General features: G+C 32.5%; 1 protein-coding gene across 1 annotated transcript in view; it reads right to left on the bottom strand.

The window, feature by feature from the left end:
* Positions 1-17667, bottom strand: part of LOC130444369 (uncharacterized) — a 51631-nt gene that overhangs the window by 10288 nt on the left and 23676 nt on the right. The window contains exon 2 of the mRNA XM_056779463.1: positions 4110-4346. Coding sequence (XP_056635441.1) covers positions 4110-4346 — 237 coding nt within the window. The remainder of the gene's footprint in view (positions 1-4109; positions 4347-17667) is intronic.

The following is a 17667-nucleotide window of genomic DNA, read 5'->3' as shown; positions in this document are numbered from 1 at the left end:
AATGATTAAATCAATCAATATTGACTCTAATTGGATATCATCATTTAATTATAATTACATTATTTATGAAGCTAATTGACATATTTCAACAAATTGTGCCACCAGCGTTCTAACCCCCATTCATTTTTCAGTTTTCTCATCCATGATGGTATTTACGCAAACCGGTATTTATCTTTAAAATTGATTGATGATCATCGATTTATCGGATCACGATATTTTGAATAATAACAGCAACTGAATGAAACCACATCCGATGAAGAAAACTCAATTTTTTTTTTATTCAAAGTTATCCGTTTCCTGTCAAGGTAATTAGCGGTGGTAAATCAATTTCCAATATCAAATTTTGTTCTGAAAATGAACCCAGAAAGAAAAACTATTATATGAACGAAAATACCACCTGGATGAAAAGGAATTGTGGGATTAGTTATATAAGGACGAAGAGAATGAAAATCCACTGGGAAACCAGTATTTAAATGGACATAATGGTGAAGATAAAAACGATTTAAGAAATAACAAATACTGAGGACGCTGAAGGTACTGACGCTACCGATAAATCACCTAAAGGGAAGATAATAAATAACTAGAAGGTCAAGAGCATCGAACCTATAAAGGGGAGACTAGAATCCCGGGGGATGCCTCCTATTTTCGAGGTTGGAAGATTTTTCATCCAAAGTAACCCCAGAAATAGAAAGAACCGTAAATTTAAAGTAAAAAATGTCATATAAAGTTTTTTCTTCAGATCAATAGTTTTTGAGTTATTCGCAATTGAAAAATATGATTTTTCGTCAAAAAAACCGCATTTTTAATAGTTTTTTACGTATAACTCTGTAATGATGCATTTTATCGAGAAAAGTGTGATAAACAAAAATGAAGCTCATAAAAAAACAAAGAAATTGAGATATATAAAAGTCGTTTCGACTGAAATTTCAGTGAGATATGATGTAAAATAATTGAAGCTAAAAAAAATGCACTGAAACTAACGCCATTTCATTGCAAATCAAAATTAAACTTATTCCTTGTACCAAATACTCTATTTGGATGTTATTCACGACATCTGAAAGTTCGGCTGATTAGAAATGCATAATTTTGAGAAAAATTAGCTTTAAATAATACTTTTTTATGATTTTCCAAAAAGTTGTTTTTTGCTCATTCTTTCTCCATAAATATAAGAGACACAAAAACAAATAAACAATGAAAATAAAGAATTTTTTATGACGATTATTTTGCTTTTTTTATTTTTTTTGTAGTATAAAAATTGACGGAGTTATAACCAAATTAATCTGTCACTATAGTGCCCTGAAAATTATCTTTAAAATGGTTTTTTGTAGGATGTGTGTAGGAGTTATATAAGAAATTGAAATTTTTGAAAAAAAGTTTTCATTCATGAAAAACGCTACTTTTTTATTATATTTTTATTAAAGGGGTGGTGTTTAATGGGTGTCAGGGTGTAGAGAATGAAAAATCACTTTATGCTTGGAAAAGAAATCAAAATCAAAACAATAACAGTCATCAAAAAAATATACACGGTATAGACAATTAAAAATAGTAGAGACAAGAAACTTTAATATCAAAAAGAATGCAAAATCTAAAAGTTGGCAGTCGTAAGATTTATTAAATCTTTGCACACGGGTAGTTTTTAAGGGTAATATGAAAATAAATATGATAATTCTTATGAACATCCATAAATATTAGACAAATTGCCATATCGATGTAGTCGCTGCTGGGAATGATATGTATGTACATAATTTATGACGCCCCACTATGTGATATACAATAATTGACAATGAATATTCCATAATTACATGTTATTATTGATAAAACTGCCCGTGGTTGCGAATATGATGTCTAGTTCAGGTCAGGATTCCTATATCTTGAAAATAAAGTCCAATATCAAATTTGTAGCGAAGTGAATTAAACAAATAACATATGATAATCAGTGCTTAGAAATATATCAATAAACAGAGTCAATATTAATATAAAAATTCATATAATTTGAATGAGAACCAAACTTAAGAAGAAAATAATCCTTCTAAGCAATAAGCTGACGCATCCAACACGTCGAAACATTTTTTAAGGTGACTGGTTTTGAAATTTTGAGACACATCTACATGTGCAGTAAGACGAAACCTGGAGCCCACTCAAGAATTGTGCTCAGGAGTGTTTGCTCAGATCTTGAATGTCCTGAAAGCTATTGAGTGCACATTCAAACTAGTGCAGGACAGCATTAGCTAACAAAAGTAGACAGACTAAAATATTCATAATCATACCAGCTAAGAAGTTGTCCAGAAACGACATTAAATTGGTAGTTGGTTTTCTGAAAGGTCTTTGCAACGTCAAATAGTATCTGAAGTGCAAACCATGGATACAACAGAGCATCTACTTCGTAAATGGCTTTGGTATCTTGAAGGAATATTTTGGAGGCAGAAAAATGAGATGTAGAGTCTTGCGCAAAATATATTCTGGTGCGTAGAAAGCGAAAATGTCTCATCAAACAATCTAATGTAATATTTTTGATCGAGATTAGTTTCCTACAAAAATATTTGTCTCATAAAAAGGTATTTGTAGTATAGAAACAGGTTTATGTCATCGACCTACATAATCATCACGACTCTCTATATATGATTATTTTTGCTTCACAATTCTTCTTATAATTGAAGTAAATAATGAAGAATCTTATCTATTCTGTACGATTTAATATAAAAGAAGTAGGCAATACTGAAGCCGTTCGAAATTACGTTAAACCTTAATACCTTCCAGGATTGCGTCTTGTAATGAACTAGTTCAATTAGTCGGCATAATTAAAATACGGCACAGCTGCTTGAATGGGTGGTATTTGTGTCTAATGTGATAAATAAGTAGTTTGAATACAAAGGAGTGGTTTAACGTGCATAATATAAATGTATAAACTGTAAATTTAACATATTTATGACTTGTATATATATATATATATAACCGTGTATTGTTATTTATTTGTATTAACGTCGCTAGCTAATTGAAAATATTATGAATGAAATTTTATTCGTTATTCAATTACCTAAACATTCTATTCTATTTGAAGTAAATTTTTTGTATATACGAGGGTTGCTACTCAAGATATGGCAACACTGATGTGAATATGTCAAATCTGTCATTGACAGTTTGACATTGTTAATGGTAAACGTACTCAGACGAGAGCTATTTGAGTTATTTACAGATATTTAATCGGTAGACATTCAGTAGACCTCTGCAAATCTTAAAAATTTACTACAGAAATTCGGAGTCGGTGGTCGCTACTTTAAGAGCGGTAACTTCGATTTTCGGTCGTAATTCTCGACCTAGTAGACATGCAGTAACAAGTTTAGTGAAAAAGTTTGAGTCTACATATTCATGAGACTACGGTTTGGTCGAAGCCGTTGAAACGTCCGTAGCAAATGATCCAAATAAGTCAATTCCGCGGCGTTTTCAAGAGTTGGGCATCGCCAAGTCCACTTTACACCCATATAAGATAAGGTTCACTCAAGAATTGAAGCCGATGAACCTTCCGATGCGACGTACGTTCTCCGATTAGATGATTGGAAGATGATCAATTTCATCGCAAAATCATCTTCAGTGACGGAACTCATTTCTGGCTCAATGGGTTTGTCAATAAACAAAATATGTGGTATTGAGCGTTACAATCGATTTATTGAAGAACAAGTCTGATGAGCGGGTTATCTCAAGAAAAGGATCAGTCGATTGGCTGCCTCGTTCGCGCTATTTGACGCCTCTAGATTTTTTTCTTTGGGGCTACGACGTTGGAAGAGCTCAAAGCCAACATTTAACGCGAAATAGCTGCCGAAATGTGTGGCCGAGTCATGGAAAATTGGGTCCGACGAATCAACCGATGTCGAGTTCCGTTCATAAATGTTTTGAATGTACTTCGACCCGACAATAAAGTTTTTGAAATATCTCAAATGGTTTTCGTTTTATTTTGAAAAAAAGTTGTAAAGTCCTTATTGGAAAATTATAATTCATCGAGTCAATTTCCAGCATCCATCTGCTTCTTTCATTCACTAGTTATATATATTTTTAGCACTAAAATGTTGTTTTTTTTTTTCGTTTCCCAAAAAATTTATAAACGTTTTACTTACATTGTTAACAAACAGTCCGCAATAATCTGGCGCTCCAGGCTGAGCCATATAATTGATGTCGAGTGTAACTGATTTTGAGCCGTCTCCATATTTCATACAAGACGTCGTCCGGAAATCCCTAGCGTGTACAGCTCCACTAAACGAGTTATTAAAATTCACTCGAATATTCATGTGGTTTCCTTTACACGTAGCCGAAACTTGTGGAACGAAGTCTGTTTCTGTTAACTGACTGCATGTCTGAAACAAGAAATAAAAATTATATTACCTACCAAAGTTACAATTTATCCTAGAATATCATGAAAGGCTTCAAGAAATTATAAACATTTTTTGTTCCATAGACAATTTATATTAGAACGTTCTGCGGCGTCTTCCTTTCCTAATCCTCGCTCGTTTTTTCATCGTTTCATTCCTTCGATCCATATTTTCCTTGGTCTTTCTCTTTTTTGGTTTTCTGGTGGTATCCATTACGTTACTTTCTTGGGTAATCTTACTTCTACACTCCTTTGTTCCTTAAATCTAGATCCTTGGCTTTCTCATCTTCTTTAAAGTTTCTCACCATGTAGTGAAGAACCTGATCATCAGCAAATTGTAGTGAGCTTAAGTAACGTCTTCAATCCCTATGCCCATAACTCTGCATTCTTCTGTTCCACTTAGAGATTGCTCCCTTTCAATATACTACAATCCCCTCGCTACACACCTTTCCATACGTTTTTTCCATTGATCGAAGTAGTGCTGGAAGTCTTCTTTGGTGAGTCTTCCATCGACTAAAATCGGGTCCCTTTTAAAGCAGATCTTTTTCTAACCTTTCGAAGAAATCTTAGCAGACCCGCAAGAGCTTTTGGTCGGTCAATCAAATTTTTTGGCAATAACTTTTTGTCATATGTAATTCATCGTTTAAAATTTTTTTAACCGTTTCTTCGTCGGCGTTTACAGCTTCGGCAATCATCCGGATGATCTACAAGCACAATTTGGTTGATTTCGGTCACTGTTTCCGGAGTTGAAACAGTCACAGGGCGACCTGGGCGCTGGTCATCTTTAGTGTTCTCTAAAAAGTGGTTATACCACTCAAAAATACGCGTACGAGATAGAGAATTGGCCACATAGGCTTCTTGCAACAATTTAACGAGAAATTTGGGATTAATACGGTTTTCGGCACGTTCGTTTCAAACAGCTACTGCAGAAATAGTATAATAGTGAAGGAATCGTGATTTGGGCGTACATAGACAAAATATCTGGATACCCAATGCCTAGGAAGCCCTCTAGTAATTTTTCGAAAGGATAGATGTTTATTTTCGAACTTTTGTTATTGGTATTGTCAGATGTATTACATAACTACTAACATCATTTCTATAATATAGTAATTTCGATTGAACGAGAACAAATAACAGCTGTTAGTAAGCGGATATCCGCAAAAATTATTTAATTTGCATTTTTTTTTATTCCAGGAAATGAAGTGTTTTGGTTGAAACATGATTTATACATGGTAACTTGTAAGAGAATTATGTAAAATATAAATAACAAGAGGGGACTAATTAAAGAATAGAAAATTTCACTTTACACCAATTAAAATTAGTGAATACAAAGCTTATGAAAAAATACGAGGATGCTTCCAGAAATACCTAGCCCAATAAAGGAAATATAAAAAAGATCGAGCCCTTTTTCAAGTCTGGGAATAGAAAATAATACGGAGGTGCATGAGGTAGCAATTCGAAGTTTAATTCATTAATTTTGGCCATTGCAATAACAGGTATGTGAGCTGGTGCATTGTCTTGATTGAACAACACTTTTTTCTTAGCCATATTAGGCCGTTTAGCTTGATTTCTTCGCTCTTTTATTAAAAAAAAACAACGCCATGACCTTGCCTGCAGATGGAACGGTCTTTGCCTCTTTTGGATCCGGTTCTTCCTCTTCAGTTCATTGTTTTGATTAATATTTCGTTTCTGGTGTGCGATGTACAGTGGTATTTTACTGCCATCTTTGGTTGAAGCCAGGTTTTTTTAGGACAATCCTTGTAGTAACCAATTTTAACTTATCTTTTCGTAAAATGGGCATATTGCTAAATAAACTGGAGTTTGGAATAATGTATTTTAGTTCCACAGATAATTAGTTATATTTTAATTCGGAAATAATCTTTAAATAATCTAAAACTGCATATTTTCTTGAAGATTGATACAATGGATCATAATTTAAATTACCGGTGAAGCTTATTTAAGTACAGGTTTCTAGAAGATTGTGTAAGAGATATGATCGTCCATCGTCAGAAATAAATAATAATTTCCAAGTTACACCACGATTATAAGTAGGTAATAATAACGTGATTTGTCTGAAAGACAATGCAACTTCATCGACTCATCGTTATTTTACAGGGTGTTCCAATTGGAATGAGATATACGTCAAAAATATCGACATAAATTTTAAGTTGTCGAATTGTTATTTGTGGTTAACTTTGACGTAACTGCAAATTACCTTGATGGTTTTTATACATATAAACAAATATTATATGGCTTAGAATATGTTCTTTTATATAAACAAACCGTCTTTAAAGTCTTTTAAACCAAAAAACGAAACAGTTATTTGTCTAAATTCCTACAAATGAAAGAGATTATCAAGATTTTGAACTTGTCACATGAATAATGAGAATTCTTTTACGTAATATATATTTACCTTCCTATTTTATCACAATATAGTTAAAACGTGATGTTTAAAAACGCTTGACATTAGGATCTGCATGAACTTGACTTTTTGTCATGCAGAGTCTCATCTTCGTTGAAAATGTCACCGTTTCAAAATCGAGACTCGCAGGTTTGGTTTGCATTTCGCAATTCAGTTTTCTCAAGTTTCTACAAAAACCGTTAATTTGAGATATATGAATTTAATAGATTTTGGAAGCCATATTAGACCTGACGTACTTAATCTTAGAAATATAATTTTTTTAGTGGAGAGCTGCTTGTGTCCAAAAATTTAATAAAAACTATAGTTTAAAATAACGAAGTTTGGGTCCACTTCTGGTATTATCGGAAACCCATGCAAATTTTCAGAGCACTAGTCCCAGTACTTTCCCATATACGTATCGATTCAGCTCGTCCTGAAGGACGACCCTGTGTAGTCTACGTCGATTTGATACAAGGGTTGCTATTTAAACTTTGAGAAAGAAAAAAATATTAATAATTGGATAAAGTGTTGCTTTTCAAAGAGTTGCTATTTTTCAAAATATTCTACATTAAGATTAATGTGTTTGGACCAATTTTCGAAGCATTTTTTCCATTCTGATTGAGGTACTTCCCAAACATGTGATTTGAATACTTCAACCGGTTCTTCAGTTGTAGAAAAACGTTGATCTCGCAATTTATTTTTGATCAGCGGGAATAAGAAGAAATCATTTTGTGACAAACAAGGATTGTACATCAATTGGATGTTTTAATTGGTCAAAAAAGTTGGGGGATAACGATTCGTTTCCTGCGATTGGTTTCCCTGATTTTCTCGACCACTTTTGGCAAAAAAATGCTGTTGTACCATTCAGAATTGATGGTTCTACGTTGCTATAATAAAAAATTGGTAACAAGTTCAGTTATTCCAAAAATGTAGGCGATTTTTGTTTAGTTCCAAGATTCTTATATCTTATAGACGTTTTTTTGAAGCGTCGCGATTAAATATTTCTACGCGAAAAAATCTTTTTGGCCGCCAAATGTTCATCAACATTGAATGTATGCGATTGGAACTGATGTCCAAGGACGTACAGCATCTGGCACAACAGTCTATTTTGGACGACCTTCACTTTAGCGAAGTGCGACCAAGATTGAGTTGAAAAAACCAACAAACATGGTGGTTTATCATCAAAAGTCGAAGCGAGTTGGTTTAATCTACGTTGAAAGTCAGCGCCATTATTTCACCAAGATGAATGTTTCAAGTATCTGTAAATAACTCAAATAGTTCTGAGTACGTTCACATTAAAAATGTCAAACTTCATGATGGCAATTTGACATATTCATATCATTATTGCCATATCTCGAAATATTTCATTTGGCGTCTATTAAATTCGGCAGCTATAAACTGATGGTAATATTTATGAAATGTCTTTTGAAGATAGTAAAGTGTAGACATGAGATAGAGGCTATTTAGCCAAATTCAACTTATCAAAAATATCTAGTTTTCTTAAAATTAATTTAAAAAATTAGTTATCCAAGATACTTTTTTAACATTTCTTTTAACATTTTTACATAAAATAGTTCTACTATTCGAAATTGTTGTCTAATAGAATGATAAGATAAAAAAGTTATACCGGTTGTTGGAAAAATTGAGGTTATGTTGCGGGAAGTTATAGAAAAAAACGATTTTTCTAATAAATCTGAGCATCATTTTCAAACGTTTGTATGTCTGGTCATGAACATTTTTGGAGAAATTGAGTTGCTAGACTAATTTGCATCACTGGGTTATAATATACATGATACCACAACTACAAGCATTTTTGTACAGAGTCTTTATACAAGAAATGACCAACCGACCATAGATTAAGCCCAATTTGATATTAGACTTTCGATATATAGAAAATTTAGTTTTCGAAATATCAATTTTCAATTGCAACTTTTATCATCTCGCGTCAATTTACAAATTTCATTACAATATATCTTCGTTTTAATAATCGTATTCAAAATATTTTTCTGTTATTAATTTATTTATTAACGATACTTATTATTGATATTAAACACAATAGCACGTGAGAATCATTATTTACATATTTGTTGTAATATTCCTAATTGGTTCAAGCTGCTTCGCCTACTTTGTTCACCTCAAGGTTATTTGTTGATTGATCTTTTGTTGTTGAGGCACTAAAAATGTTAAAGATTTTATAATAATATTCTAATAATAAGTAGACCACAAACTATTTATACCGAGTGACTAGATAAAAGTGTATAATACTACATTTCATAATAAAGTAGTAAAGAAAAACTGTTGAAAATATTTCTGAGATGATTACCTGGGGCTAAATCGCTACCTCAAGCTTTTATAGTGAATCGTATATTCAAAAAAACTCGATATATATTATATAATATATCTTTCTCTCTGTTTATGTTACCCTATAATAATATATAGAATAGTTTTTTTAAAGAGTTTAAAAAGACCTTTCAAATGACCACTGATAAAAAAAAATTGCACTGAAACTAACGCCATCCCATTGAAAATCAAAATTAAACTTATTCCTTGTACCAAATACTTTATTTGTATGTTATTTACGACACCTGAAAGTTTGGCTGATTAGAAATGAATAATTTTGAAAAAAATTGGCTTAACGCTAATTTTTTTTTTGATTTAAAAAAATTTTTTTTGCTCGTTCTTTCTCCGTAACTATAAGAGATACAAAAACAAATAAGCAATCAAATTAGAGCATTTTTTATGACGATTATTTTGCTTTTTTCATTTTTTTTGTAGCATAAAAATTGACGGAGTTATATCCAAATTAATCTGTCACTATAGTGCGAGGATTGCACAGCCCTTTGACCCTTTATTAATAAAATGTGGAGGGTCTCAACTCCTTCTAACATACATAGGTTTATAGCCCTGAAAATTATCTTTTAAATGGTTTTTTGTAGGATGCGATAGCTTCAAAATTAATGGGGTTACATAAAAAATAAGAATTTGAATTTTTTTTGTGATTTATAGTATATGAAAAAGTTTCAAATTTTGAAAGTTGCTGTTTCAGTCTGTGGTTCTTAAGGGGTGTCAGGGTGTAGGGAATGAAAAATCAGTTTGGAAAATACACTTGAATATCGCAACAATTCAAAATCGAAATAGTAGAGACAAGAAACTTTAATATCAAAAAGAATGCAAAATCTAAAAGTTGGCAGTCGTAAGATTTATTCATTCTCTACAAACGGGTAGTTTTTAAGGGTTGAATAATAAAAATTGGTAACCAATTAAATTTTATTAAAATGCTATGAATTTTTCACAGTAAAAATGAAATTGCAACGTTTTAAATAGTTAAAAGATTGTTTCCTATGTTATTTTCATCAGAAGGGTAGTTTTTAACTATTTTTAAGGGTTGATACTTCAAAATACATAATTTTTGTATTATACAATATGTTAAGATACTTATGCTACATAAACGAAAAACATTTGAATTGAAAAAAAAGTAGGAAAAACTATAATATTGGTATTTTTCGATAAAGGGCGGTTTTCACCCCTTAAAAACAATTTGCACACCTTGCGATCATGTAGATATTGATATGGAGGGTAAGATGAGCTTAATTCTAAATTTTCAGGAAAATCGGAGAGAGAGTCCGGAGGTTTGACGACATTTTGAGCTTGAATGCCTGCACTAGGAGCTCAAGAAATAAATATTATTCTCAAATAGTAACTTTTTTCTCTAAAATTAATCTTTTTGGAAATTATTAATAAAATTGTCGTGACTTATAACGGGGAAGGAAGCTTTGTAGGTAAAAGCTTAGTCAAAATATTGGGAGGCTAATCTTTTCGGAACTGTATCCTTTATCATTGATATACTTATTAGAAAAAAGTGTCATCGTTATTTCCTTGTATTAATATCTAATTACAATCTATGTAGGTGAGTGACTCTTTGAAACAGTTAATACAGTATAACCCGACAGAATGTAATTGCATATCTGTTGCAGCTGTTATTGGATATTATTCAGATCGTTCTGGGTTCAGGGAACACACACCGCTGGGCAGTGGATCTTTATAATGTTTTATACCGTTATGTAAGTGAGAAGCGCCTAGCGAAACGAATTATTTTTCCACCGAGAAAGTAAAAAATCCTATTCCCGTAATGTTGAATCAATAGAACGGGCGATAAAAGCTTACAGGGAGCTACATATTTTTTTCTAACTGTCCGAATAGTTGAACGACAACCGTTTTCTTGGAAATATATGTTTCAGACGCCCCGAATTAGGTACAAATGTATGCTAAAAACAAATTACATTTAAAACGTCAGTTTTTATTTGTATCTTTTTCCAACACTATGAATGTAGATTGAGTTTTCGAAGTAATTACACGTACTAAAATTTTATGGAAACTTAATTATGTGAGTTATTGATAATTGTTTGCAAACAATAATGTTTTGTTGTCGAAAAACCAATTTCGTTAGTACATAAATGTCAATCTCAAACATTAAAACAAATTCAAACAATCAATTCTTCTTGTAGTGATGTTTCAGTTTGATCAGTATCAATAACAACAAATATTAATGTCTGTAACTATAAAATTTAATCGAACTGTATAAAGGGAAAGTTTATTATTATATTGTATAACATTTATCAATACTAGAATCTCAAAATTTATGGTCTTATTAATATGTCGAAATCGTGATTTAAATCTGTTTGTGAAAGCGTACCTGCCAAAAAAATTTGTTAAATGATATTCGAAATATTAATTTATTTAAACAGATTATTAAATTCGTTTTAAATGGTTATCAATCCAATAAAATATCATCAATATAACTTTCACTATTGCCTAAATTCCAGGGGTTCGTGTTACTGGTAATATAGGTCATACATTATACACGATTCGTTCCAGAAATGACGTTCATATAAAACTAGATACAATGTCTTTTCGATTCCTTTCTGTAGATTTGAAATTAAGCATCGAAAATTTTAAATACATTCGTTTCAAATGCGCTTAATTTTTGCTTCCCAAAACTCTTCAATAGGGCGCGATCATTGGGAACATTGTCTGGTTATTCTGTCGTATTGACAAGAGACTAAATCAGGTCAAAATATCATTTCGTCAATGATGTGTATTAATAAAACCAATTTTGGAAGGCATCTCCCTGTATGAATATGTTAATCCACCCAGGGCCCCCGTAAGGGCTATTGGCGCAAAAAAGGATTTTAGCGACCCTCAAGGCACTTTGAATTATCTTTTTTTATGGTAGGTAGGTGTTTGAAATAAAGCAAAGAACTGAACTTTAAAAGTCATTTTTATTTGTAGACTAAAATATAAAAATGAAATAATAATAATAAATTCTTGTTCACACTCATTTTAAAGCATTTACTTAACTAATGGGTACAGACACGTTGCTCATAAATACTAGAAAATAACTCAAAACTAAAAATCACATTTTTTTATGAACAAATAACAAAAATATTGCCTCGTATCTACATATAAAAGGTTGTTATTTTGAACAGCCCGCTATTTCGGTAAATGTCACTTTTGAAGCTGTCATTTTTTGACATTTGACAAGTAGAAACTACGCCATTAATGAAAATGCGTTCAACAACGCATTGGAATTATTAAAATTCACTATAAAAATGGTGAAAGTTTGGCAGAGACGGTTCGTAAAACTAAAACATTTTTGGGTCGACGTGAAGCACCTTCTCGGACCGAAATACAGAAATTGGTGGAAAAATTTGAGCTGTTGGGACAAGTTAGTGATGTGAAGAATAAAACCCGTGCACGTCGCTCAGGAACAACTGAGAATATTGCTGCTGTACCCCAAAGTGTTGAAGAAAACCCAGGTTTGTCCTTTCCTCGTCGTTCTTTGGAATTAGCCATTCCACAAACGTCATTACACCATATTTGGGTCTTAAGGCCCATGAAGTTCAGTTAACACAAGAACTCAAGCCGGTCGATCATCAACAACGTCGTGTCTTGGGGCTCGGAAAACCCAAGAGTTATTGTTTAAAATCTTCTCCATCTTCAACGCGTGACTGTTTGGTGGGGTTTATGGTCTGGCGGTGTCATTAGACTTTATTTTTTCGAAAATGAGGCTGGAGCAACAGTTACGGTGAATGGACTGCGCTATCGAAAGATGATTAATGATTTTTTATGGCCGTAATTGGATGGTATTGATTTGGACAACGTTTACTTTCAACAAGACGGCGCTACGTGCTACACAAGTAACGAAACCATCGATCTTTCACGGGAAAAATTTCCGGACCGTGTTATCTCAATTGGCCACCGAGATCTTGTGATTTAACACCTTGCGACTTTTTCCTTTGGGGCCAACAAAGAAAGATAAGGTCTACGCCAACAGTCCAGCATCGATTCAAGACCTCAAAGATGGAATTCGTGAGGCTATCGAGGACATAGGGCAGCCGCTTTGCAATTTGGTTACGGAAAATTTCATGAAAAGGATATGGTCCTGTAAGCGCAGTCGTGGCGGCCATTTGGCTGATGTTGTGTTCCATTATTAACGGCATACCTTCCTCTTTATAATGAAATAAACATCCGATCATTTATCTCAAAAAATGGCATTTGAATTAATCAAAATAACACCTCTTATTGGAAAACCTGCTACAACGTGTTAATCAGAAAGCGCAAAACATGAAATTAGTTTGTTCAGAATCGTGAGTAGAGTCGATTTCACTAATAAAAAATTAAATTTGAATCAAATTTGAATCAAAATAATATTTTATAATAAAAATAAGTAGGTTTTGCGCTTTTTTATTAAGTAGTATATAAATACTACAATATTGCAAAAAATATACTTCTTATAACAAATACCTGGAAAACTTCGTTATAAAATGGGATGTGGGACGCCAGATCAGAACAATTTTTTATTGAATTTATGTTTTCCGTGTGGTAAAATAAAAAAATGATGTCTTGTTAATGCATATCGAAATTCCGCGCAAACTGATTTTCAGTATATTTCGGACATTTCTTCCTTGTCCGATGTTTTAATTTTTCTTTAGGTCTCAGCTGAAGGTCATATAAGAAATTTATTAGTCAATCTTTTGGGTTTTTTTTGTCAAAACTTTAAACCGCCCACCTTGTGGAAGGTTTAAACATGTTACTGAGAATTAATTACCTGCCATATTTGACATTTGATTTTAAAACTTACAGTAGGATTTTTACGATAAAAACTAAGGTCCTTCCAGATATAAACATTAGGTCTCATCAAATATTCGATATAATTATCTTTTAATGGTAATGTACGAACTTGAAAACACCGGCGGTCAAAATTGGACACACTGTATATATATTTTCTAATTAATTATTAATAAAAGAAAGATTGAAATATTAGCCATGTAATTATACATTTCTGAGGTAATCATGATGTCAATTAATTTACAAAATAAGTAGGATCTACATTTCGTCTCCACAAAGTGGGGGCTGGAATTATTACAAAATTATAATGATTGTTGATTTAATTGAATTCTTATTATGTTACAAAACTCGTGAGTTGAGTAATTGAATTGTTTAATGGAAAATATGGGCGTATCTTACAATTTATAAAAATATTTTGCAATTATTATATTCGGAATCAACTTATTGCAAAACATCTTCATTAATTATGTCAGTCACGATTGGAGATTGTAGTATTTGAAGAAGAACTCCCATGTTATTCAAATATATACTCCCATACTATTTTTTTTATTAATCAATCGCGGAGAATACATTACAAAAAATAAAGTAAGTCTTGCCATTTAGCCAATCACACAATTTAATGTAACAACTTTTGCACATGAAATAAATTACGTCTTATAGTTCGGTAGATATGATCTTGCTATGCCATTCAGTTTAGACAAAATTCTAGACCGTTGATCCAAATTCATAAGGAATCCAAAATAAGTTCTTTGTTTCGCATACCCATTGGAACTGGAACCACGCGATTAGAAAACCGCCTACAATAGTTTTCCATGCATCTACAATTTCCTTTACAAAAACCAACTACTGAATAAGAAATTGTCAAATTTGATATATAAATTCATAACTGATTATTGAAATATTGAAATAATGAAAATGTTCAGTGAATTTGTGAAAATTATTCGTCGTTATTGAAAGGCATTAGTCCAACCAAGAGAAAGCTGTTTGCGAGATGGAACGAAAACTTTGTAGTAAAGATGTTTCCATCGAATGTTTGACAATGTTTTACAGAAATAAAACGGAATTTTCGCGGCGTTTCATAACCATGGATAAAACGTCAATCAAAACAATGGACTGAAAAGGGAGAACCGGATTCAAAGGAGCCAAAGATCGTTCTATATGCAACGTTTGGGTGAAGAAATCAAGCTAAACGGCCTAATATGGCTAAGAAAAAGTGTCGTTTCATTGCAATGACCAAAATTAATGAATTAAATTTTGAATTTCTACTTCATTCGACATATTTAGCCCCCTCGGATTATTTTCTGATCCAAAATTTGAAAAAAAAGGCTCAGTGGTAAAAGATTTTCCAACATTGAGTCGGTGACGTCGGACTATTTTGAGGAGCTTGACGATTCTAATTATCGAACTTATTGAACTAAACTTGTACATGTGGTCACTGTTGTCTGATATTAACACGTTGAGCCCCAACCAAAATTGATAAACTTTCTCCAGGACCCATATGGGTTGTTGATACAAGGCAAAACACATTCATTGGGGAAATTGGCGAAAAACTAGGACTACCCATAGACATTGTTCAAAAGGACCTGAAGCGATGAAATTACTAGCAGAGAAAACGATAAAGGAATAACAATACTAAAATGGAAGGATAATGATGCTTTCTACAAAGTGTGCTGATGAGACAATAATTTGTCTGATCAAATGCCAAGCTTCTTTAAGAAGGACGTTGAAGAGGCACAGGAAAATTGATATTGAGCTGTAAGTTGGTAAAGAAATTCCCAAATCAGTGTTGGTAGCAAGAAGTTGGCGACAAAAGAAACTACGGCTGTTGCTGATTAAGAGACGCCAAAACCAAAAAAAACCCATTGCCTAGTGAAGAAGTTACAAGGTACCAAGGAGTACCCTGTGTAGGGTACAGTAAAAGAAAACAAAAGGACCAAGAGTAAGATACTGTTTCAAGGACCAAGGACAGTTAAACCAAACTATAAAACGCATTTTAATATAGTCCCTTGGCCGCGGAGAAGGTTCGAAATAAAATACGTCGTGCGGTCCATAGGACAGCTCTGGGCAGTGGGGAAAGTGCAGTTGCGGGCCTACGGAGTCGCACCGGAGCTCAACGTGTTAACCACTATCATGATCATGAGTATCTTTTGATGTGGAACAATGATTTTGTACCTTATTTACGCCAATATTGCTAAATATGAAACAATGGACATATTTGAGTTTGAAATTACATAATTAAAAAGCATGTTCTGTGAAATTATTTCCATCAAGTATAACAAATTATTATTTAAATGAATGAAAGTAAAATCGAGCAAAAGGTGTAGGTAATAAACGATAATTGTTATTGGAATGTTATTAGAAACGGAATGTTGTTGATGCGTACGATTTCATTTGATTTGTTGTGCTCAAATAAAACAAACCTTTCCAATTCCAAAATCGCTTTTGTTCTTCATGGTTAGTCTTAAGTAATCATCGGGATATTGAGTAACCGGGTATTTTGTTTAATTTGACTTAGATTAATTCGCTTAGATTTCGGTCAAGTGTTAGATTAAATTTTTCAATTGATATTCTTACTAACAATTGATTTTATAATCCATTGTAGGTAATTTGTTTCGATAACTATGAGAAGTTGTACAAGAAATATCAATTTCATTCCATCATCAATCATTTGATGTGGATCCTTAAGGTGCTCCTCTATTTGAGACCCTTGCAAGTGCATTTTCTGTGAGTTATTTCAGCTCTGTGTCCACTGTGGTTTTTGTAAAAACACTTGGAAAACGTAGAATGTTGTCTGAACGAACAAACATCAGTAACCTATAAATTACGCTGCTCATAAGAATTTTTTTAAGTTCACAAAACCATAGACAAATGAAACAACCCGTCACCCCACCAATCTCGATTAAATCAGCTTTCGAACAACAATTTTTGATGCCGTTAGTGATATTCATACTGAACACACTGTAACCACTACACCGACACTCACAATTAGACTGTCTGACGCACGTTTCTAACTTAATTTACTTAGTTTTGTCTCTGAAGATGATAACTTGGATATCGAAACGCGCGTTAGACAGTGTGTTATTGTGAGTGTTGATGTAGTTGTAGTAAAAACAGTGTGTTCAGGTTATTTTCCGAACATTCAGATCATGAACGGGTTAAACCGATATACAGGGTGTCTCACGATGAGTAAAACTAACTGTATATGGCAAAATACTCATAGTAAAATCGTGAAAATTTCTACGTTCAGATTAGAACACCCTGTATATTAATATATTTTTGAAATCTACGTAAAATTTTAGTATACTTTTGTCTAAAAACTTTTTTCTAAAAATGCATACTTTTTGAGTTATTAATTGTTTTGTAAAAGATTTTACCGTTGTAGACCCTTATAAATTATTTTTTTCAAAAGACACCCTTAAAGATATAAAAATGGTTTCTATTCGATTGCTTTTAGTAAGGTTAGACGTATTTGAATCTATGTTGAAAAACTTTTCATTTTGTACAGGGTGTGTATTAGAAGTGTTCAAAGTTTAGCTTCATAAATATAAAATTTCTCTATTTTTTTAAATAGAATCACCCGGTTTTTTCTATTTTAATGCATTCAAGGGTTAAGTTAGGACATTTGGATTAGTAAATACGATTTGGTTTGATTTTTTTACAGACCTTGACAAGATAAAGAAATTTTTTTTATTTATTAGTGCTTGTATAAACGGGTCAAAATAAAATTTAGACCACACCTGCATATCTTGAAATTTACAGAAAACATTCAATATCTGGA

Source organism: Diorhabda sublineata, chromosome 5 (genome assembly GCF_026230105.1).
Source record: "Diorhabda sublineata isolate icDioSubl1.1 chromosome 5, icDioSubl1.1, whole genome shotgun sequence".
Classification (NCBI taxonomy): Eukaryota; Metazoa; Arthropoda; class Insecta; order Coleoptera; family Chrysomelidae; genus Diorhabda; species Diorhabda sublineata.
This window is presented reverse-complemented; position numbering and strand designations above follow the sequence as displayed.